The sequence below is a fragment of the Triticum dicoccoides genome, chromosome 3B (genome assembly GCF_002162155.2).
Source record: "Triticum dicoccoides isolate Atlit2015 ecotype Zavitan chromosome 3B, WEW_v2.0, whole genome shotgun sequence".
NCBI classification, from domain to species: domain Eukaryota; kingdom Viridiplantae; phylum Streptophyta; class Magnoliopsida; order Poales; family Poaceae; genus Triticum; species Triticum dicoccoides.
In genome coordinates, this window is record NC_041385.1 from 627,677,216 (window position 1) to 627,701,576 (window position 24,361).

A 24,361-nucleotide genomic window follows, 5' to 3' on the forward strand; every position below is an offset into this window, starting at 1 on the left:
AAATAAATGTGAAATTCAGATCAAAATCACATGCAACCATCACATTCTGTGAGAGGGTTCCTTTCCTATTCCTAAATGGGGGGGGGGCTTATCTTCAGCAATAGTGATGGGGATATGTGTTCCATCTATAACACCAATGCAGTTCTGCACATTGAAAAAGAAATAACAAAGTTGGTAGGTTTAGAAATCTATGTGGAGAAGTTCAAAAAATTCCATTGATATGGAGATGTGTCTGTAGTGGTTCACCTGGAAATAAGGCCAATAACGGTTGTTTGAAACAATCTTCGGGTGGGGCTGGAGTGAACTTGGAATCTTTATAAATCTTTGGGCTAGAGTTGGAATTAAGTCAAAAATCCTGTTTATCTTCCTATGAATTGTTTCTGCGCTGTGTTGGAAGTATTTTTGTAGATCTTGATTACTAGCATTGTGCGAAATCATGTACATGAACATTGCCAACTGCTCCTCGATAGCAACACGCGACGTGCCCTTCAATAGATTCTCTCTTCTAAGGTAATCCACGATAGAATTGAAAATCTCAGGTTCCATCCGAAACTCAACCCTAGACCAACTCTCGTTTCCTTCTAATATTTCCTTAACCTTTGTAGCCCCGGATAAAGATGATGCGTGAACTGGATGCTTTTCCTCATAAAGGGAAGCATATAAAGCGGGAACCAAAAGGAAAAATGGTTCATCTTCTTCTTGTTCTTGCGAGATAATCTTAATAATTTTATTTCTCCTAGAATCCATCACTATTATACCCAATGAAAACAAAATTAATACAATGATAATAATTATAAATAAAGCAATAATAATACCATCTCTATTATGGCTGCAAAGAACCAATAGCTAGGAGCCTAGGAAGCTCAGGAGTGAATACAAAGATAATACCATTTCTATTGTAACATCTACGTACATAATTAAGAGCATCAGTTTTCTCATATACTAAAATAAGACCACTTTCAATACTAGGCAGAGAAAAACAACATCACAAGAGTAGTAGTTTTGCATAATTTAAGCTTCCTTAGTGGCCATGTCAAAGGGATGACTGCGTCACATACCTTTCTTGCTCCGAGTGAAAACTTCTCAATGATCAACAAATCAAAAGGCACCAAGCAGTTGAACACAAAGTCTTCGGATAAAGCCAACTTCTAATGTCAGAGCACCTGCATTTGAAACACGATAAAATAATGAATAGATACATATAGATAAGTAAATAGAGTAGACCCACAAATCAATACCTACTAGAAAACAATGATCAGTGAGGAGGAATCAATCAAATTTTGGCAGTAGGTAGCACAGGTTGAAAAGAACGAACAAACAAAACTACAACAAGTATGTGACTGGACTCAGTAGTAACACCTCAAACAATACAAGGTAGTAACACCTCAAATCGATAGAGCGACAAATCGACTGTAGTCAGTCAGTCAAAGAGATGTGAACTCCGGCCAGCTAGCCATAATGACAAATCGATAAAACAAGTGTAGTATTCATCAACCAAAGAATGGCATCACATCATATCCATCAAGGAGCAGACAAACATTTTTGCCCGCAACAGCAGCAACTACAGACTAGGGACCAACAGGAGCAACAAAAGCAGTATCCATCGGACTTGCATATATAGTCTACACAAGCAACCTTCACTCAACTAGTACACAGTGGGTACCAAAAAAACAAACACGCTCAACTCAACTAGTTTTTCATCACCAAAAAAAATACTGAACTAGTTTCTTATTGCCATCAACAATCTTAACCTAGCAAGCAACATCTTCTTCCACCCGAACATGTTCAGCTACCCACGCCAAACCAAAACAGCAGCAGACCCATCCCACCTACAACCATAGTGACCACCGAGCTTTCTATGCTATAGTTCATCTCATGTGTCATTCAACTACCATTTTGCATCAATCCTACCTCCTTGAACGAACCCACCTACAAACAAATTTGCCCTCTTCACAATATACTAGAACATTGTGCATATAGATTAGCATCACAGGGAGGTAAAGGTGGCTGTGCTCACTTGTGAGGTCAGGATAGATATAGCACTTCAAAGCATTCGATGTTCTTCAGTACAGCTGCTCACTTGGGGTACAAACCTCAAACAGGAGAGATCTGTATAGGCGCTCGTCAGTGCGTGTAGCAGGAAAGAAATCACCATGGCAAAGAAAAATAGTGAGTGGAAGAGGAGGAGGAGGGGATAACCTTGATGAGAAAGAGGAGAATGATCTATGGCTGTCGTCTTCGCCGGAGGTGAGTGAAGCTTCAAGGCAGAGAGATCAGATAAGAGGGAGGATGATGACCCCGGTCGCCGTTGCCCCCGTCGGAGGAGAAGGTCGTGAAGGTGTAGGTGGTGGTGCGTCGCCTCTGGTTGCCGGGCGGAGCCTTGGACGGAGGAGGGCGAAGCCTTGGGCGGAGGAGGGCGGAGCTTGGTGGTGCGTCGCTCTCGGATCTTGCCGCCGCCGCTCGTTCGTGAGACCGAGAGAGCGAGGGTTTCGTCCCCGACCACTGGAGGCGTGGAAGGCTCTCCCAGGGAAAAGGCGTGGAAAGGGACGGGCTACCAATATCCCGTGGGCCGCCAAATGACCGAGTGGATTACCCAGGGCTAAGTTGGCTTGTGGGTTCCCAGCCCGGGGAATAGGCATGGATCCCGGGGGGAAAACCTGAAACCAAACGAGGCCTGATTTTAGGTGGGGGTGGGGTAAATGCTTTGTGATTTGTCAATGCCACGTGTCATTCATCAGGATTGGTCTCACCTGCTAATCCGTGAGACCTGGTTTCATAGATTTTTTTTCCGCTGCGCGCAGTGTTAAGGCAGGAATAGCAGATTCGGTGCTGCCGGCATATAAGGGCTTGATTGCGAAGCCGAGATCGTCTCCAGATGCTCCGCAGGATCTGTTCATCAAGCATACCCCAGAGGACGTTGAGGCATGCGTCCAAAATTTGTTTGAAGAAATTTGAAAAATGATTGGTTATTTTGTACTCTCTTCGTCTCAAAATAAGTGTCTCAACTTTAGTACAACTTAAAAAACTTATATTAAGACGTAGGGAGTAGCATCTTATTGGTCGTGCATGTGATTTTGGTATTATCACTAATATTATTGCAGGAATGCCTAGTAGTGACGGACGCAAAATGACCTGCAACTGCTATAACCTCATCAGTGGCAGGTGCCCGCCCGCCATTGGTATAGTGCTTGCAGTGGCAGCGTTTGTTCCTACCCACCACAACTCGCTGTTTTTGTCCGCCACAGATATCATTGTAGCAATGGCGGTACTCACGTAGTGCCGCCACTCGAGGGATAGGATAAACTACACAATTGTTAGCATTGCAAGTTGAAAATCAATACTACAAAAGGCTAGTCATACAATTCTCAATATAACTGAAGCAGATTTAATTCAGTTTGGGAACAAACAACGAAATAATTAAATAACACTTCAGATTTGTTCGAGTGAAGAAACAAACATCAATGTATCGATCACGTCCATCATAACATACTAATCAACTAATAGTTCATTGATTGATAAATTCATGACTTAAGAACATATTTCTAAACATGGTCAACGACAATCATCATCTAAGTCATTGCCGTTCCTTTATCTTATGCTGATTATCACAAGGGTGTCCACCCGTAGTTCACTCTTTCCTATCACGAAATCCCGCCAGCCAGACCTACAAAAGGATATGCGTTCGTCTATTTTCGTCTTGTACTAAATGCTGGTGACACGCCCTGTTGGTCCATGGCGTACTTCAGCGGTGCCGACGGTAGGAATGTCCACTCCGGAAAACATATTGATAGGTAACTTCTCCACTCCCCATCATTAAAAGAAAACAGAGAGCACACAGTGTTAGACATCTCACCATACTTGGTTATAGAAAAAAATGAAAAAAATACAAATAATCTCACCATGACTTTTTTCATGATGTTGGTTTTAGTTAAGCGGTGCACAAATGGCTTCCCCATGAAGGCTACACTTGATGATAACATCGCGGTAATATTCATGTTCTCATCTCGAGTAAGCTTCCCTATTTTTTCAGAGAAAATTGTGGAACTTAATGGACCATCGTCATCATCTTCCTCATCTTCCTCATCCTCGTGATCTTGGTTGTCCTCATCTTCACCGCTATCCTCGTCATCTTGGTTGTTTCCATCTCCTGCTCATCCCGGCTATCGTCATGATCCTGGTTGTCACCGTCATCGTGATCACTGCAGAAATACATTGTCCTTAACCTGCTGACATCTCCTTTCAAGGAAAAGTATATGTACTCTCCTCCAATGAAATTTATTCTATGAAATGTAATGCTTCCATGCATTGCCATATATGATGGTTATATCCTTTCGTTTATGCACATCCATTAAGAATTTGCAGCCCATATCATCCTCGAAGTACATAGCATTAGGGCATAACTTGTTGAAGTCAACCCTTATGTTGCATGGGATACACTATATATGTAGCAGTTAATCATTAACAACAGAGTCAGTACAATAATTGTATGAATGGTTAGAAAAGAATATTAATTGAAGTATAAGACTGTTACCACTAATTTTTAAAATCCTTTTCTCAAGAAGAGCCTGAAATCTACTGCAGTATCCACACTGTCCATACATGGACATTTGCAGATATGACAGATCTTACTACTCATGATCCCTAATAATCATTGTGAAGCACTTATCAAATATAAATGGTTAACATGAGTACTAGCTTATGAAAGTAAGTTTGAGAAGAGGAGCTGGTTGAGAAATTAAATAATATTGTTGTGGGAAATGAATTTGGGCATGAACTTTGCTTAAAAAGTTGACATATGGAGTGACATAAATTTTGAAAAACGAAAATGAATCAACATTTCGCAAAAACTTTGTCACTCTATTTCAAATCCCTATGAATAACATGAAGCCTATGCACTTGTCATATGTATGAAAATTCGAACGCCATTGCCACTTGTCATATTTTGCAATGTTCATGCTAAACCCGTGCTCTTGTCATATGTAAGCAAATTAAACAATATTGTTATAGGAGATGAAATTCGACATGATTTTTTCTTAAAAGTTGTCATATGGAGTGACATAAATTTTGCAAAATGGAAATGAAACAATGTTTCGCAAAATTTTTGTCACTTTTTTTGAGATCCCTGTGAATAACGAAAAGCCCATGCACTTGTCATATGTACGAAAATTCAAACATCATTGCCACTTGTCATATTTCCAACGTTCATGCTAAACCTAGTGAATATCATGTACAACTACTACTATAGGTGAAGTTGAAACCCTAAAATGTAATTTAACCTACATATTAATAAGATACAAATTCTAAACCCTAGAGTGTAATTTAGTCACGGAGAGTATACTGTTGGCGGATTTCCGGCCGCAGACGTGATGGTGGAGGAAAGTACGGTGGGAAGATGGCGGCAGTCGAGGTAGAGGACGGCGGCAGCGGTCGAGGTGTGGGATGTGTCGGCAACGGTCGAGGCGGAGGATGGAGACGGGGCTGCACGCGGTGGAGGCAGATGACACGATGGCGAGCAGATCCGGCAGGGGTCGCGTAGAACGAGTCAGTGGCTCATCGAAGGGATGGCGGCGGCTGTCGAGGCGCAGGACGGGGAGGGAGGAGTCGCGGAATTGACTGAAAAGGAGACAGTGGAAAACAAAAGGGTGCATCGACGGTTGGGTCGAGTCGGGGACAAGCGCCCACCAGGTACAACAGTGGCGGGGGAGGACAAGCGCCCGTCACCGTATTCTTGTTGAAATTTCATTTTTTGGCGCGGCTTGCCTAAATTTAGTTGTGGCGAGCGGCGGTACTAGGCCTCCACTGTATACTTAATAAGCAGTGGCGGGCTTTATCTTTCGCCCGCCACCAAACTCTTATTCAAAATTTTAATTTTTTGGCATGGATTGCCTAAATGTACTTGTGGCGAGCGACGGGACTGGCCCGCCACTGTTTACCTAATAAGCAGTGGCAGGCTTCACCTTATGCCCGCCACTACTATATCCATCCCGGGGGAATATTTGGAAGAGCTACTGGTACAACGAGGTGCTATACAAACAAGTTTTAACCCCTTTCCGCGACGATGTTTTGAACCGCCACCATGTTAGTGTGTGCGATAGGGGGGGGGTCCTTCCCACACGACCTAGAAACCGTCAGGGATAGGCCCTCCGATCACACACGCTCGGCAAAATGAGGTCGTGTGCGACGAGCGAGCGATCAAATACGGTTATACACACCCAATCGGTTCCGGTCGTAAGTACACCCCACAAAGTCATATCCAAAGAAACGTTTCCGTTTGTTATGTACATTCCACACAGTCAATCCAAGGAATATGTTTCCGTTCTTATGTACATCCCATACAGTCAATCTAGGGAAAATGTTTCCGTTCATATGTACATCCCACACAGTCAATTCAGGGAAAACATTTCTGTTCGTATATACATCCCACACTGTTTTATGTATAGCCCCGTGTGTGATAGGTGTAACTATCACACATGATCTGCCTCGGTTAACCGTTTGTTTTCTTTCAACTACATCACACACAATTTGATGAAGAAAACTGTATGGCATTGGGCTATCCATCACAAGCGCTTTTACTGCTAGAACCGTTTGCAAAGTTCCATGACCCATTTAACAGGTTCATTAGTTTACAATTAATAATTCTAGTATTACGCAAATTCACATTTCATATCGAACAACTGTTTGCCAATTTCATATCAGGCACATAAATATATTTTAACATCACAATACAATAGCTACTTGAACTCCGCTTATGTTGTCTCAACATAGCCGGTCCCAAGCCCGGGTAAAGGAGGAGGGTTATGTTAGGCTTGGCGAGCCAACGTAAAAACTCAGCCATTCTTATGGAGATGAAACCCAATTTTTTTTCTTTGGGGCGTAACCCTCTCAGCGACGCACCACATCGGAACCCAGGTGTGGTGAAAAATTGTCAAGGGTCAGGCCGTCACCCCCCGGTGGCGCGTCGTATCTTGATCCGGATACGATGGAAAGTGAGCGAGGATCGGGTCATCGCATCTTAGTGGCGCGCTACATCGGTGCCCGGATGTAGTGGAAAATGAGCAAGGGACTTTGCATTTGACTCAATGAGTGTGAAGGTAAGGAAGCTAGCCGAGCCTTGGAGGATTCGCTTAGGTAGCTGGAACGTAGGGTGTCTGACAGGGAAGCTTCAGGAGCTAGTTAATGCAGTGGAGAGGAGATGTGTTGATATCCTCTACGTCCAAGAAACCAAATGGAGGGGACAAAAGGCGAAGGAGGTGGGGGATACGAGCTTCAAACTATGGTACATGGGGACGAATGCAAACAAAAATGGCGTAGGAATATTGATCAATAAGAGCCTCAAGTATGGAGTGGTAGACGTCAAGATACATGGAGACCGGATTATCCTGGTCAAGCTGGTAGTTGGGGACTTAGTTCTCAATGTTATCAGCGCGTATGCCCCGCAAGTAGGCCACAATGAGAACACCAAGGGGGAGTTCTGGGAAGGCATGTAAGACATGGTTAGGAGTGTACCGATTGGCAAGAAGCTCTTCATAGGAGGAGACCTCAATGGCCACGTAGGTACATCTAACACAGGTTTTGAAGGGGCGCACGGGGGCTTTGGCTATGGCATCAGGAATCAAGAAGGAGAAGATGTCTTAAGCTTTGCTCTATCCTACAACATGATTGTAGCTAACACCCTCTTTAGAAAGAGAGAATCACATCTGGTGACTTTTAGTAGTGGCAAACACTCTAGCTAGATTGATTTCATCCTCTCGAGAAGAGAAAATAGGCGCACGTGCCTAGACTGTAAGGTGATACCTGGAGAGAGTGTTGTACGTCAGCATAAGCTGGTGGTTGCTGACTTCCGCTTTCGTATTCGTGTCCAGCAGGATAAGCGTGCCAAAGTTGCTAGAACGAAGTGGTGGAAGCTCAAGGAGGAGGTAGCTCAAGCGTTCAAGGAGAGGGTCATTAAGGAGGGCCCTTGGTAGGAAGGAGGGGATGCATACAATGTGTGGATGAAGATGGCGACTTGCATTCGTAAGGTGGCCTCGGAGGAGTTTGGAGTGTCCAAGGGAAGGAGAAGCGAAGATAAGGATACCTGATGGTGGAATGATGATGCCCAGAAGGCGATTAAAGAGAAGAAATATTGCTTCAGATGCCTATACCTGGTTAGGAGTGCAGACAACATAGAGAAGTACAAGATGGTGAAGAAGGCCACAAAGCGAGGTGTCAATGAAGCCAGGGGTCGGGCATATGAGGACCTATACCAACGGTTAGGCACGAAGGAAGGCGAAAGGGACATCTATAAGATGGCCAAGATCCGAGAGAGGAAGACGAGGGATATTGGTCAAGTCAAATGCATCAAGGACAGAGCAGACCAACTCTTGGTGAAGGATGATGAGATTAAGCATAGATGGCGGGAGTACTTTGACAAGCTGTTCAATGGGGAGAATGAGAGTTCTACCATTGAACTGGACGACTCCTTTGATGAGACCAACATGCGTTTTGTGCAGAGAATCCAGGAGTCTGAGGTCAAGGAGTCTTTAAAAAGGATGAAAGGAGGCAAGCGACGGGCCCTGATTGTATCCCCGTTGAGGTATGGAAAGGCCTTGGGGACACATTGATAGTATGGCTAACCAAGCTTTTCAACCTCATTTTTCGGGGAAACAAGATGCCAGAAGAATGGAGATGGAGTATATTAGTACCAATCTTCGAGAACAAGGGGATGTCCAGAGTTGTACTAATTACCGTATAATTAAGCTGATGAGCCATATAATGAAGCTATGGGAGAGATTGATTGATCATCGCTTAAGAAGAATGACAAGCATGACCAAAAATCAGTTTGGTTTCATGCCTGGGAGGTCGACCATGGAAGCCATTTTCTTGGTACGACAACTTTTGTAGAGATACATGGAGCAAAAGAAGGACTTGCATATGGTGTTCATTGACTTGGAGAAGGCGTATGATAAGATACCGAGGAATGTCATGTCACTACAAAAAAAGACACATCCATGACATTTTGGGCCAAACGAATTTTTTCTGTCATGATTATGACACTGCTATGATGATAATTGTGACAAAACCTGGTATCATCATAGATGTGGTGGGCTCCTACTTCTATGACAAAAAATCATGACAGAAAATGGGCTTTTCATCCTGGGCGGGCCGGAGACGCACCTGCATGACATTCTTTGGGCCATCACTGGTGCGCGTCGGCCCTAAACAAACGGTTTTTTACCCCTTTCCGCGATGGCATTTGGAACCGTCGCCAAGTGAGTGTGTGCGATAGGGTGTCCTTCCCACACGACCCGAAAATCGTCAGGGATAGGCCCTCCTGGGACCCATGCTGGGGCCGTGTGCGATCGGGCGAGGCATCGAAACCCAATCATTTCCGTAGGTATGTACATCCCACACGGTAATCCGAGAAAATCATTTCCGTAGGTATGTACATCCCACACGGTAATCTGAGGAAATCAATTCCATAGGTATGTACATCCCACACGGTGAATCCCAGAAAAACATTTCCGTTCGTATGTATATCACACACAGTCAATCCAAGGAATACGTTTCCATTCTTATGTACATCTGACACAGTCAATCCAGGGAAAACGTTTCCGTTCGGACGTAAATCCCACACAGTTTTATGTGTAGGCTCGTGTGTGAAAGGTGTAACTATCACACATGGTCTTCCTTGGTTAACTGTTTGCTTTTATCAACTATATCACACACGATTTGATGAAGAAAACTGTGTGGCATTAGGCTATCCATCGCAAGCGCTTTTACTGCTAGAACCGTTTGCAAAGGTCCATGACACATTTAGCAGGTTTATTAGTTTACAATTAATAATTCCAGTATTACACAAATTCACATTTCATATCGAACAGTTGTTTGCCAATTTCATACCAGTCACACAAATATATTATAACATCATAGTACGGTAGCTACATGAAAACAACACAGTACAACATATAGCTAGTTCAACTTCATAAGAACAATATATTCATTTCCCTAATCGAGATCATCTAGGCTCGTCTTATCCACCTCTGCTTTCAGTTCAGTAAGAACCCGTTTTGCAAGGGCCAACTGGGAAAGTGCCTCCTCCTTCGCCAACACCATCTTAACAAAGTCTGATTTAAAAAATTTGAGCTCATTCTCCACCTTCAACTTTTTATCCCGCATCTTGAAATATGCTTCAGCGTTGACAAGACTTTCTCTAGGCCTACGTGTGTTCACTTCCTCATACATGCTCCAGAGCTTCGTTAGGCACATCTTCAAAGACTGTGGCCACCCTTGGTCAACCCACTCCAAGTAAGAACACTTCCTTTCATCCTATAATATTTAAAACTAGATCAGTAACAATTGTAGGGGAAATGGGTTTATAGCAACATAGAAAATCACCAATGCTTATTTTGAAAAACTGAAGAAACATGTTAATTATGACATATCTTCTCAAAAAGATCAATGTGCAAATGAAATAATTGGTACTGAGACAACAACCAAATTTTGGAACATCAGAAGCTATAATTAACTACAATGATGCTACAAGTTCTTACTCATGTACAATAAATAACAAATTAAACATTTTATGACGAAGGTAAATATAACTGCAACAGCATAGCGACAATGTTTTGATGACAGCAAATTGATACTAACAGGTGTGTACATGCACAAATTTAGTAACATAGAACTAATATCACTAAGGCCGTCCATTATGTATGCCAAAACTGGTGTAAAGACAACTGTTGCTACATCTCGCACCGGTGCCCTGAACTGGCGAGCCGATGCGGCGGGAAAAAAATCAGGGACCCGGACTCCGGACCACGTAGTTGCTCCGATGCCCAGTTCCTTCGTTCCATAAAGAATTAGTATTTTACTTCTTGGCTGCTCGGATGTGTGGACCAAAGTTGGCTGCACAAACTGCTGAAGTGGTGCCAAATATTTTTCTAATGGCACCGTTGATGAGATGGCAACAATTTAAGATAGTAGGCACAAACTCTGACACTGTCTTAGGATGCGTTTGGTTGAAGGTGCGATATGAATGGGTTGGGACCATGACAGTGTCTGAATCACATCTAACAAATGATTTGTAACAACGGAAGAGGGTTTAACCTTCAGTGCACATGCCAGAAACTTCCTCCTAGTGTCCACAGAATCAAACGCAAGTAGCTTCACGCATGGAGATTGATGGTGACAACGAGCAGATAGATCTTCAGCCACCCCGCTCCATTCGTTGCCGCTGATGGTCTTAGGGATCTAGAAGAGGAAGAAACGACTCAAATTGACCTCCGGGTAAAAATTCTTCATTCCAAGTCATAGCCCGAGAGAGAAGAGAGGCATACCCGGGTGGTGAAGGAGTAGTCGCCGGAGGAGGAACCGCTGGAGATGTCTTTGAAGAAGACCATGGCGACCCCAGCGGTAGGATGCGAGACGGCGAGAGCGAGGAAGCGGCTATATCTTAGCAAGGAAGGAAGGAAGGAGGAAAGATGGGAAATGTGACTTGTGATCGGGGATAAAAGGGGATGGGGAGGGGGGAAGGGGGGCGGGGGTAGATATTTTGGTGGTAGGCCAAAATTTTGGAAATGTGGAGGGAATGCGTGCGGTGCCGCCGGACCATTCACTTTGAACGATTGTGTGCATCGCAAACGATTCTTCTGCTTTATGCGCATGGGATGAGTTCTATAATTCAAATTTTGGTCTCAAGGCATGGGCACATTCACTTTGAACACATGCGGTGCCGTCGGACCATTCACTTTGAACGATTGTCTGCATCGCAAATGTTTCTTCTGCTTTATGCGCATGAGATGAGTTTGATAATTCAAATTTTGGTGGAAATTTCCCGGGTACATCATTGCATAATTTAACATCGCTTGCTAATTTGGGCACACAAAAGAGCATACAGCAGACAGACCACACTTACTGAACCGAGCAATTTTAGTAATTACACAGAGCAAGTTGACCTAAACATTTCTCTAACAAAAGACCAGCATTAAATACAAAGCCTAAGTATGCATAATTAAAAATCCACCGCCGTGCTGGCCTATGCATCGCCGGTGTGAGATGAGATGTCGATGACTTGTCCTGGAGACATGCCGCCGTTGGTGGACTCCGCGTCCCCCTGCTGAAGTCGACCGCGTCCTCGTCCTCGTCCTCGTCCTTGTCCTCGGCTGAAAGTGCACCTATCCCTGGGTGGTTTTGGTAATGATTAACAACATATAGCTCATTGAACTAATGCCATTTCAAGATAAATATTTCAGGAAAGTTCAATGATTGGCATGGCATGGATTTTGATTGTGGACCCCTCAAAATGCTAAGGAGAAAAGATTGGCTCAAGCTCTAAAGTCCAAGACTCTACATTTTCCATTTTCAGTGATCCAAGATCACATTGAGTCTATAGGAAAGCCAATACTATTAAAAGGGGATGAGGTGTTGCTTAATGGCTTGCTTGCTTGAAATGCTTAGTGATATAATCCAAATCCCTCAACCACTTTCTCATATCCACATATGTCCAAAATCAAAAGTCAAACTCGGCCCCACCGATTTGATCCATCCAGTGCCACCGAGTTCAGTTGACATAGCCACTGCCAGAAACCCTAGTCACTTCGGTCTCACCGATAGGGATCTTGGTCTCACCGAGATGGGATTGCAAACTCCCTGTTTCCCTTCGTAAAGTTTCGGTCTAACCGAGATGAGCGATTGGTCCCATCGAGTCTGCAATGCAAACTCTCCATTTCCTTTTCGTAATTCTTCGGTCCCATCGAGACGAGCGAATCGGTCCCACTGAGTTTGCCTGACCAACTCTCTGGTTAGTTCATTACCAAAATTGGTCCAACCGAGTTTGTGTAATCGGTCCAACCAAGTTACATTATCCCCTAACCCTAATGATATCGGTTCCACCGAGTTGACATGTCAGTCCCACCGAAATTTCCTAACGGTCACAATATGCACTGAATAGGTCTGACCGAGTTTTCTGATTCGGTCCCACCGATTTTGCTATATTGTGTGTAACGGTTAGATTTTGTGTGGAGGCTATATATACCCCTCCACCCTCTCCTCATTCGAAGGGGAAACCATCAGAACATGCCTACACTTCCACTACTCATTTTCTGAGAGAGAGCCACCTACTCATGTGTTGAGACCAAGATATTCCAATCCAACCATATGAATCTTGATCTCTAGCCTTCCCCAAGTTGCTTTCCACTCAAATCAGCTTTCCACCAAATCCAATCCTATCAGAGTGAGTTGAGTGTTGGGGAGACTATCATTTCAAGCACAAGAGCAAGGAGTTCATCATCAACACACCATCTATTACCTTTTGGAGAGTGGTGTCTCCTAGATTGGTTTGGTGTCACTTGGGAGCCTTCGACAAGATTGTGGAGTTGAACCAAGGAGTTTGTAAGGGCAAGGAGATCGCCTACTTCATGAAGATCTACCCTAGTGAGGCAAGTCCTTCATGGGCGATGGCCATCGTGGGATAGACAAGGTTGCTTCTTCGTGGACCCTTCGTGGGTGGAGCCCTCCGTGGACTCACGTAGCCATTACCCTTCGTGGGTTGAAGTCTCCATCAATGTGGATGTACGATAGCACCACCTATCGGAACCACGCCAAAAACATCTGTGTCTCCTATTGCGTTTGCACTCTCCAAACCCATCCCTTAACATTCTTGCAAGTTGCATGCTTTACTTTTCGCTGCTCATATACTCTTTGCATTCTTTCTTGAATTGTGTTAAGATTGCTTGACTTGTGCTAAGTTGTTAAAATCCGCCAAGAACTAAAATTGGGAAAAGGTTAAGTTTTATTTGGTCAAGTAGTCTAATCACCCCCTCTAGACATACTTTCGATCCCACAATTGGCATCAGAGCTTTGGTCTCCATCTGCCTTGATTTCCATAGCTTTTGGTGATCATAGCCTTGATTTCACAACCTAGGAGAGTATGGCGTCTAGCGAGGGAAATTACCACCATAGAGGTCCTTACTTTGATGATACTAATTTTGCTAGTTGGAAGCATAAGATGAAAATGCATAATCTTGGACATAACCCCGCCGTTTGGGCTATTGTGTGTATTGGCTTGCAAGGTGAATTCTTCGATGGGAGAGAACCGAACTTGAGGCTACCACGGAAGAGTTGAATATGCTGCAATACAACGCTCAAGCTTGTGATATCCTCTTCAACTGATTGTGCCCCAAAGAATTCAACAAAATCAGACGCCTTGAGAATGCAAAGGAAATTTGGGATACTTTGATTGATATGCACGAGGGTGCTATGTCTTGAGCTTGCGTTGGTTTTCCTTGAAGAGGAAAGGGTGATGCAACAATAGTAGCGTAAGTATTTCCCTCAGTTTTTGAGAACCAAGGTATCAATCCAGTAGGAGGCTCCTCAAAAGTCCCACGCACCTACACAAACAAACAAAGAACTCGCAACCAACGCAATAAAGGGGTTGTCAATCCCTTCACGGCCACTTGCGAAAGTGAGATCTGATAGAGATAGTATGATAAGATAAATATTTTTTTGGTATTTTATAATATAGATGCAAAAAAGTAAAGATGCAAATAAAAGTAGATTGGAAGCAAATATGATAAGAGATAGACCCGGGGCCATAGGTTTCACTAGTGGCTTTTCTCAAGATAGCATAAGTATTACGGTGGGTGAACAAATTACTGTCGAGCAATTGATAGAAAAGCGAATAATTATGAGATTATCTAGGCATGATCATGTATATAGGCATCACGCCCGCAACAAGTAGACCGACTCCTGCCTGCATCTACTACTATTACTCCACACATCGACCGACTCCTGCCTGCATCTAGAGTATTAAGTTCATAAGAACAGAGTAACACATTATGAAAGATGACATGATGTAGAGGGATAAACTCAAGCAATATGATATAAACCCCATCTTGTTATCCTCGATGGCAACAATACAATACATGCCTTGCAACCCTTTCTGTCACTGGGTAAGTACACCACAAGATTGAGCCCAAAGCTAAGCACTTCTCCCATGGCAAGAAAGATCAATCTAGTAGGCCAAACCAAACTGATAATTCGAAGAGACTTGCAAAGATAACTCAATTATACGTAAAAGAATTCAAAGAAGATTCAAATATTATTCATAGATAAACTTGATCATAAACCCACAATTCATCGGATCTCGACAAACACACCGCAAAAAGAGTTTACATCAAATAGATCTCCACAAGAGAGGGGGAGAACATTTGTATTGAGATCTAAAAAGAGAGAAAAAGCCATCTAGCTAATAACTATGGTCCCGTAGGTCTGTGGTAAACTACTCACAACTCATTGGAGGGGCTATGGTGTTGATGTAGAAGCCCTCCATGATCGATTCCCCCTCCGGCAGAGTGCCACCGAAGGCTCCAAGATGAGATCTCGTGGATACAGAAGGTTACGGCAGTGGAAATTGTGTTTCGTTGGCTCCCTGGATGTTTTCGGGGTACGTAGGCTTATTTAGGAGGAAGAAGTACGTCGGTGGACGCCCGAGGGGCCCACGAGACAAGGGGACGTGCCCTATAGGGGGGTGGGGGGGGGGTGGGCGCCCTCCTATCTCGTGGAAGCCTCGGCTGCTTCTTGACTTGCACTCCAAGTCCTCTGGATCACGTTCATTCCAAAAATCACACTCCCGAAGGTTTCATTCCGTTTGGACTCCATTTGATATTCCTTTTCTTCGAAATACTGAAATAGTCAAAAAACAGCAATACGGGCTGGGCCTCCGGTTAGTAGGTTAGTCCCAAAAATGATATAAATGTGTAAAATAAAGCCCATAAACATCCAAAAGGGGTAATATAATAGCATGGAACAATCAAAAATTATAGATACGTTGGAGACGTATCAAGCATCCCCAAGCTGAATTCCTGCTCGTCCTCGTGTAGGTAAATGATAAAAAAGAAATTTTTGATGTGGAATGCTACCTAGCATAATTCTCAATGTAATTTTCTTTATTGTGGCATGAATATTCAGATCCAAATGATTCAAAATAAAAGTTCATATTGATAAAAGAAATAGTAACACTTCAAGCATACTAATCAAAGTAATCATGTCTTCTCAAAATAACATGGCAAAAGAAAGTTCATCCCAACAAAATCATATAGTTAGGCTATGCTTCATTTTCGTCACACAAAGATGTTCCCAACTTCTATACCCCCGATGACAAGCCAAGCAATTGTTTCTTACTTAAATAATCTCAAACTTTTTCAACCTTCACGCAATAGATGAGCGTGAGCCATGGATATAGCACTATGAGTGGAATAGAATATGATGATGGGGATTGTGTGGAGTAGACAAAAAGGAGAAAGTCTCACATTGACGAGGATAATCAACGGGCTATGGAGATGCCCATCAATTGATGTCAACATGAGGAGTAGGGATTGCCATGCAACGGATGCACTAGAGCTATAAATGAATGCTCAACAAAAGAAAACTAGTGGGTGTGCATCCAACTTGCTTGCTCACGAAGACCTATGGCATTTGAGGAAGCCCATCGTAGGAATATACAAGCCAAGTTCTATAATGAAAAATTCCCACTAGTATGAAAAAGAAAACTTATGAGACTCACTATATGAAAAACATGGTGCTACTTTGAAGCACAATATATGAGACTCACTACATGAAGAACAAGGTGCTACTTTGAAGCACAAGTGTGGAAAAAGAGATAGTAACATTGCCCTTTTTATTTATTTCTTTATTTCTTTTTTCCTTTTTTCTTCTTTTTTTCTTGTTTTCTTTTGGGCCTTTCTTCTTTTTTATTTTGGCACTTCTTCTTCTTTTTTTCTTTTTTTCTTTGGGCAATGCTCCAATAATGATGATCATCACACTTCTATTGATTACAACATATGAATTACAACTGGAAACTAGAACAAGATATGACTCTATATGAATGCCTCCGATGGTGTACCGGGATGGTGCAATGAATCAGGAGTGACATGTATGAAACATAATGCATGGTGGCTTTGCCACAAATACGATGTCAACTACATGATCATGCAATGGCAATATGACAAAAGTAAAGTATGTCATGATGATGATAAATGGAACGGTGGAAAGTTGCATGGCAATATATCTCAGAATGGCTATGCAAATGCCATAATAGGTAGGTATGGTGGCTGTTTTGAGGAAGATATAAGGAGGTTTATTTGTGATAGAGCGTATCATATCACGGGGTTTGGATGCACCGTCGAAGTTTGCACCAACTCTCAAGGTGAGAAAGGGCAATGCACGGTACCGAAGAGGCTAGCAATGGTGGAAAGGTAAAAGTGCATATAATGCATGGACTCAACATTAGTCAAAAGAACTCATATACTTATTGCAAAAATTTAGAAGTCATCAAAAATCAAGTACTGCACGCATGCTCCTAGGGGGATAGATTGGTAGGAAAAGACCATCGCTCGTTCCCGACCGCCACTCATAAGGATGCACAAGCCAGGTACACTTCATGTTTCAAATTTGTTACACAACTTTAACCATACATGCATGCTACGGAACTTGCTAACTTCAACACAATAATTCTTTAAATTCATAATCACCCAACTAACATGACTTTAATATCACTACCTCCATATCTCAAAACAATTATCATGTATCAAATTGATCATAGCATCCAATTCACTTCCTATGATAGTTTTTATTATACCCAACTTGGATGCCTACCATTCTAGGACCAATTTTATAACCATAGCAAATACCATGCTGTTCTAAAAGACTCTCAAAAAGATATAAGTGAAGCATGAGAGACTAGCAATTTCTACAAAAATAAGTCACCACCGTGCTCTAAAATATATAAGTGAAGCACTAGAGAAAAAACTATCAAGCTCAAAAGATATAAGTGAAGCACATAGAGTATTCTAGCAAATTCTAATCAAGTAGGCTTCTCCCAAAAGGTGTGTACAGAAAGTATGATTGTGGTAAACTAAAAAGCAAAGACTAATATAATACACGACGCACCAAGCAAAACACATATCATGTGGCGAATAAAAATATAGCTCCAAGTAAAGTTACCAATGAACAAAGACGAAAGAGGGGATGCCTTCCCGGGGCATCCCAAAGCTTAGGCTTTTGGATATTCTTGAATATATTGGGGTGCCTTGGGCATCCCCAAGCTTAGGCGCTTGCCACTCCTTATTCCATAGTCCATAAAAGCTTTACCCAAAACTTGAAAACTTCACAACACAAAACTCAACAGGAAATCTTATAAGCTCCGTTAGTGAAAGAAAACAAAACCACCACATAAGGTACTGTAATGAACTCATTCTTTATTTATTTTGGTGTTAAACCTACTGTATTCCAACTTCTCTACGGTTTATAAACTAATTTACTAGCCATAGATGCATCGAAATAAGCAAACAATACATGAAAAACAGAATCTGTCAAAAACAGAACAGTCTGTAGCAATCTGTAACTAACGCAAACTTCTGGAACTCTAAACATCCTACCAAAATAGGAAGTCCTGGACAATTTGTTTGTTGATCATAAGAAAAAAGAATCAACACAAAAGCACGTTCCTGTGATTTAACAAAACTAAATTCATGCGCGCAAAGTTTCTATTTTTCAGGAGAATCAAATCAACTACCATCATAGGTTATCCTATAGGTTCTACTTGACACAAACACTAATTAAAAGATAAAAACACATCTAAACAGGAGTTAGAATCAAGATTTATTACTAAACAGGAGCAAAAACAAAAAACACAAAGAAAATTGGGTTGCCTCCCAACTAGCGCTATCGTTTAACGCCCCTAGCTAGGCATAAAAGCGAAGATAGATCTAATGAGTGCCATATTTGGCACTAAATTCATAAGTAGCCCACATGATAGATTCATAAGGTAATTTGACTTTATTTCTTGGAAAGTGCTCCATGCCTTTCTTCAATGGAAATTGGATTCTAATATTCCCTTCCTTCATATCAGAAATCGCATCAATCGTTCTAAGGAAAGGTCTACCAAGAATAATAGGGCAAGAAAGATTGCAATCTATATCAAGAACGATAAAATCTCCGGGCACCAAATTTCTATTTGCAACAATGAGAACATCATTTATCCTTCCCATTGGCTTTTTAATGGTGGAATCGGCAAGGTGCAAATTTAAAGAGCAATCATCAAGATCATGGAAACCTAGAATATCACATAAAGTTTTCGGAATCGTGGAAACACTAGCACCCAAATCACACAAAGCAAAACACTCATGATCTTTAATTCTAATCTTTATAGTAGGTTCACACTCATCATTAAGTTTTCTAGGTATAGAAACTTCCAAATTAAGTTTTTCATCATAAGATTGCATCAAGGCATCAACAATATGTTTGGTAAAAGCTTTATTTTGACTATGAGCATGAGGAGAATTAACAATGGATTGCAACAAGGGAATACAACCTTCTAAAGAACAATTATCATAATCAAATTCCTTGAAATCCGAGATAGTGGGTTCAATGCTATTTAAAGTTGTGACCTCTCCAATCCCACTTTTACCAAATTTAGCATCAAGATCTAAAAACTCTGAATTCTTGGGACGCCTTCTAGGTAAAGTTGACTCATCATCAGTCGCATAATTATCAAGATTCATATTGCAAAACATAGATCTAATAGGAGACGCATCAATAACTTTAAGATCCTCATCATTATTTTCATGGAAACTAGAAGAACACGCCTTTACAAAGCAATCTTTCTTAGCACGCAATCTAGCGGTTCTTTCCTTGCACTCATCAATGGAAATTCTCATGGCTTTGAGAGACTCATTGATATCATGCTTAGGAGAAGAAGATTTAAGTTTAAGAGAATCAACATCAAGCGAAAGTCTATCAACGTTCCTAGCCAAATCATCAACTTTGAGCAATTTTTCTTCAAGCAAAGCATTAAAATTCTTTTGAGGAATCATAAATTCTTTCACACTATTCTCAAAATCAGAGGGAATTTTATTAAAATTACCATAAGCATTATTGTAGGAGTTTCCATAATTATTAGAGGAATTACTAGGGAACGGTCTAGAATTAAAGTTTCTTCTATAAGCATTGTTTCCAAAACTACTCCTTCCAACAAAATTCACATCCATAGATTCATTATTATTCTCAATCAAAGAAGACAAAGGCATATCATTGGGATCAAGAGGAGTATTTTTAGTAGCAAACAACTTCATAAGTTCATCCATCTTTCCACTTAAAACATTGATTTCTTCTATATCATGCACTTTTTTACCAGAAGATCTTTCGGTGTGCCATTGAGAATAATTAGCAATAATATTATCAAGAACTTTTGTAGCATCTCCTAACGTGATTTCCATAAACGTGCCGCCCGTGGCTGAATCTAAGAGATTTCTAGAAGCAAAGTTCAAACCAGCATAATTTTTTTGTATGATCATCCATAAATTCAAACCATGAGTAGGGCAATTGCGAAGCATCAATTTCATTCTTTCCCAAGATTGGGCAACATGCTCATGATCAAGTTTTTTAAAATTCATGATATCGTTCCTAAGAGTGATGATCTTAGCGGGAGGAAAATACTTAGAGATAAAAGCATCTTCGCACTTGTTCCAAGAATCAATACTATTTTTAGGCAAAGACGAAAACCAAACTTTAGCACGATCTCTAAGTGAAAACGGAAATAACTTCAATTTAACAATATCATTATCCGTATCTTTATTCTTTTGCATATCACACAAATCAACAAACTTGTTTAGATGAGTAGCGGCATCTTCACTAGGAAGGCCGGCGAATTGATCTTTCATAACAAGATTCAGCAAAGCAGTATTGATTTCACAAGACTCAACATCATTAAGAGGAGCAATTGGAGTACTAAGGAAATCATTATTATTGGTATTCTAGAAATCACACAATTTAGTATTATCTTGGGCCATGGCCACAAGTAATCAAACACACAAGCAAACAGAAAAAGGCAAGCGAAAAGAGAGGAGGAGATTGGGAAAGAGAGGGTGAATAAAACAGCAAGGGTGAAGTGGGGGAGAGGAAAATGAGAGGCAAATGGCAAATAATGTAAATGCGTGGGAGATGGGTTTGTGATGGGTACTTGGTATGTCTTGACTTGTGCGAAGACCTCCCCGGCAACGGTGCCAGAAATCCTTCTTGCTACGTCTTGAGCTTGCGTTGGTTTTCCTTGAAGAGGAAAGGGTGATGCAGCAATAGTAGCGTAAGTATTTCCCTCAGTTTTTGAGAACCAAGGTATCAATCCAGTAGGAGGCTCCTCAAAAGTCCCACACACCTACACAAACAAACAACCAACGCAATAAAGGGGTTGCCAATCCCTTGACGGCCACTTGCGAAAGTGAGATCTAAGAGAGATAGTATGATAAGATAAATATATTTTTGGTATTTTATAATATAGATGCAAAAAAGTAAAGATGCAAATAAAAGTAGATTGGAAGCAAATATGATACGAGATAGACCCGGGGGCCATAGGTTTCACTAGTGGCTTTTCACAAGATATCATAAGTATTACGGTGGGTGAACAAATTACTGTCGAGCAATTGATAGAAAAGCGAATAATTATGAGATTATCTAGGCATGATCATGTATATAGGCATCACGTCCGCAACAAGTAGACCGACTCCTGCCTGCATCTACTACTATTACTCCACACATCGACCGACTCCTTCCTGCATCTAGAGTATTAAGTTCATAAGAACAGAGTAACGCATTAAGCAAGATGAATGATGTAGAGGGATAAACTCAAGCAATATGATATAAACCCCATCTTGTTATCCTCGATGGCAACAATACAATACGTGCCTTGCAACCCTTTCTGTCACTGGGTAAGGACACCGCCAGATTGAACCCAAAGCTAAGCACTTCTCCCATGGCAAGAAAGATCAATCTAGTAGGCCAAACCAAACTGATAATTCGAAGAGACTTGCAAAGATAACTCAATCATACATAAAAGAATTCAGAGAAGATTCAAATATTATTCATAGATAAACTTGATCATAAACCCACAATTCATCGGATCTCGACAAACACACCGCAAAAAGAGTTTACATTGAATAGATCTCCACAAGATAGGGGGAGAACATTGTATTGAGATCCAAAAAGAGAGAAGAAGCCATCTAGCTAATAACTATGGACCCGCAGGTCTGTGGTAAACTACTCACAACTCATTGGAGGGGCTATGGTGTTGATGTAGAAGCCCTCCATGATCGATTCCCCCTCCGGCAGAGTGCCGACGAAGGCTCCAAGATGAGATCTTGCGGATACAGAAGGTTACGGCGGTGGAAATTGTGTTTCGTTGGCTCCCCGGATGTTTTCGGGGTATGTAGGCTTATTTAGGAGGAAGAAGTACGTCGGTGGATGCCCGAGGGGCCCACAAGACAAGGGGGCGTGCCCTATAGGGGGGGGGGGTGGGCGCCCTCCTATCTTGTGGAAGCCTCGACTGCTTCTTAACTTGCATTGCAAGTCCTCTGGATCATGTTCGTTCCAAAAATCACGCTCCCGAAGGTTTCATTCCGTTTGGACTCCGTTTGTTATTCCTTTTCTTCGAAATACTGAAATAGGCAAAAAAAATAGCAATATGAGCTGGGCCTCCGGTTAGTAGGTTAGTCCCAGAAATGATATAAATGTGTAAAATAAAGCCCATAAACATCCAAAAGGGGTAATATAATAGCATGGAACAATAAAAAATTATAGATACGTTGGAGACGTATCAGAGTGTACCGACTCCGTCAAGGAATCCAAATTGGATGTGCTTCAAAGTCAACTTGACAAGTTCAAAATGAAGGATGGTGAAGGTGTCGCTGAAATGTACTCTAGGCTTGCTCTCATCACAAATGAGATTGCCGGCTTAGGAAGTGAAGAGATGACCAATAAATTTATCATCAAGAAGATCCTAAGAGCATTGGATGGAAAATATGATACCTTGTGCACATTGATCCAAATGATTCCAAATTACAAAGTTCTCAAGCCAACGGAAGTCATTGGAATAATTGTTGCTCATGGGATGTCACTCAAGGATAAGGAAGAGCTTCACAACAAGTCAAGTGGAGCTTACAAAGCCTGATGTGATGCTCCTACATCATAGTGTGAGAAACAACCCTTCAATGAGGAATTGAGCTAAATGGTGAAAAACTTCATCAAGTTCTACAAGAGTAGAAGCAAGGAAAGAAGCTCCAAGTCAAGGTCCTACAATGACAAAAGATCTTCGAGTCGTGAACGTAATTGCTAGAATTGTGGAATACCCGTACACTACTCCAATGAGTGTACGGCTCCTTACAAAAGGAGAGAAGAGTTACCTAAAAGAAGAAGTAGAAGAGAAGAATCACCACCAAGAGAGGGAAGGAGTAGAGATGATCGTTATGAACGAAGAACCTCCCGGAGAAGCAAGGATTCGGGAAGGAAGGACAAATCATCAAAGAGCTACACAAAGCAAAGACATCAAGCTCATGTTGGTGAATGGGTATCCGGCTCCGACTCCGACCATCACTCCAAGAGAAGCTATCACTCTGACTCGGAATATACTCAAGATGAAGGTGTTGCCGTTCTAGCAATTGTGTCAACCAACTCCTATGACTTATTTGACTCACCAAATGAAGGAATTGGAAGATGCTTCATGGCTAAAGGCCCAAAGGTATCACATCTCGAGTATGTTTATTTCAATAGTGATGAATATGACTTGTTAGGTGATGATGATTTACTTGTTGACAAATCTAGTGATGAATACTATGATGAAACGTCAATTAATCATGCTAATCAAGATAAAACGAATGATGATGATAAGGAGAAGATTGAGCGTCTAACTAAAGAACTAAACACTCTTAAGTTAGCTCATGAAACTACCTTGGAAGATCATCTAGAACTTTTAAAGACTCATGAGAAGTTACGCTTTGAAAAGCTCAACCTTGAGAAAGAACATGAGTTTTTAAAGGCAATCAATGATGATCTTTGCAAGAAAAGTTCTTCTTACATTGCCAAGCGTTTACTCTTATCTACTTACATGCCACAAGTAAAATCTAGCAATAAGAATAAGAAAGATTCTTCTTCTAGTAGTAACAATAATCGTGCTAAATCCAATGTTGTTGCTTCTAGTAGTTCTCTTCATTCCACTAATGATTTCTTAGCCAAGTTACACTTGAGCAAGAGAATAGCTTGTTGAATGGAATTATAGAGAAATGTGTCTACAAGAGCCTTGCCGGAAGTAAGCAATTTGAGGAAATTGTATGCAAGCAAGGAAGGCACCGGAAGAATCAAGGTGTTGGTTTTGAACGGAAGTTCAATGGCAATGGAGTTGAGTGGGAAGAAGATCAATACCCCAAGACAAAGTTTGTTCCCCAACAAGAGAAGTATGATCCTACTTCTTTCCAAGGGACACAAGTTCAAGATGATCTTCCACCACAAGACCACAAGCAAGAAGGCAAGGACAAGCTACAAGAGGAGATTTATGCATTTT

The 24,361-nt window shown here is 41.6% G+C and overlaps 1 protein-coding gene across 1 annotated transcript; it reads right to left on the bottom strand.

The window, feature by feature from the left end:
* Nucleotides 1-39: 39 nt before the first annotated feature.
* On the bottom strand, nucleotides 40-747 carry LOC119279730. Its single transcript, XM_037560876.1, has 2 exons — nucleotides 247-747; nucleotides 40-144 (listed from the first exon to the last, which is right to left on the bottom strand). Exons 1-2 carry the CDS (start codon nucleotides 745-747, stop codon nucleotides 40-42), a joined length of 606 nt encoding a protein of 201 aa, XP_037416773.1.
* Nucleotides 748-24,361: the final 23,614 nt, after the last annotated feature.

Coding starts and splice junctions, on each gene's coding strand:
- LOC119279730 (XM_037560876.1), bottom strand. CDS start 747: ATGGATTCTAGGAGAAATAAAATTATTAAGATTATCTCGCAAGAACAA. Junction 145..246: donor GTTATTGGCCTTATTTCCAG/GTGAACCACTAC, acceptor TTCAATGTGCAG/AACTGCATTGGTGTTATAGA.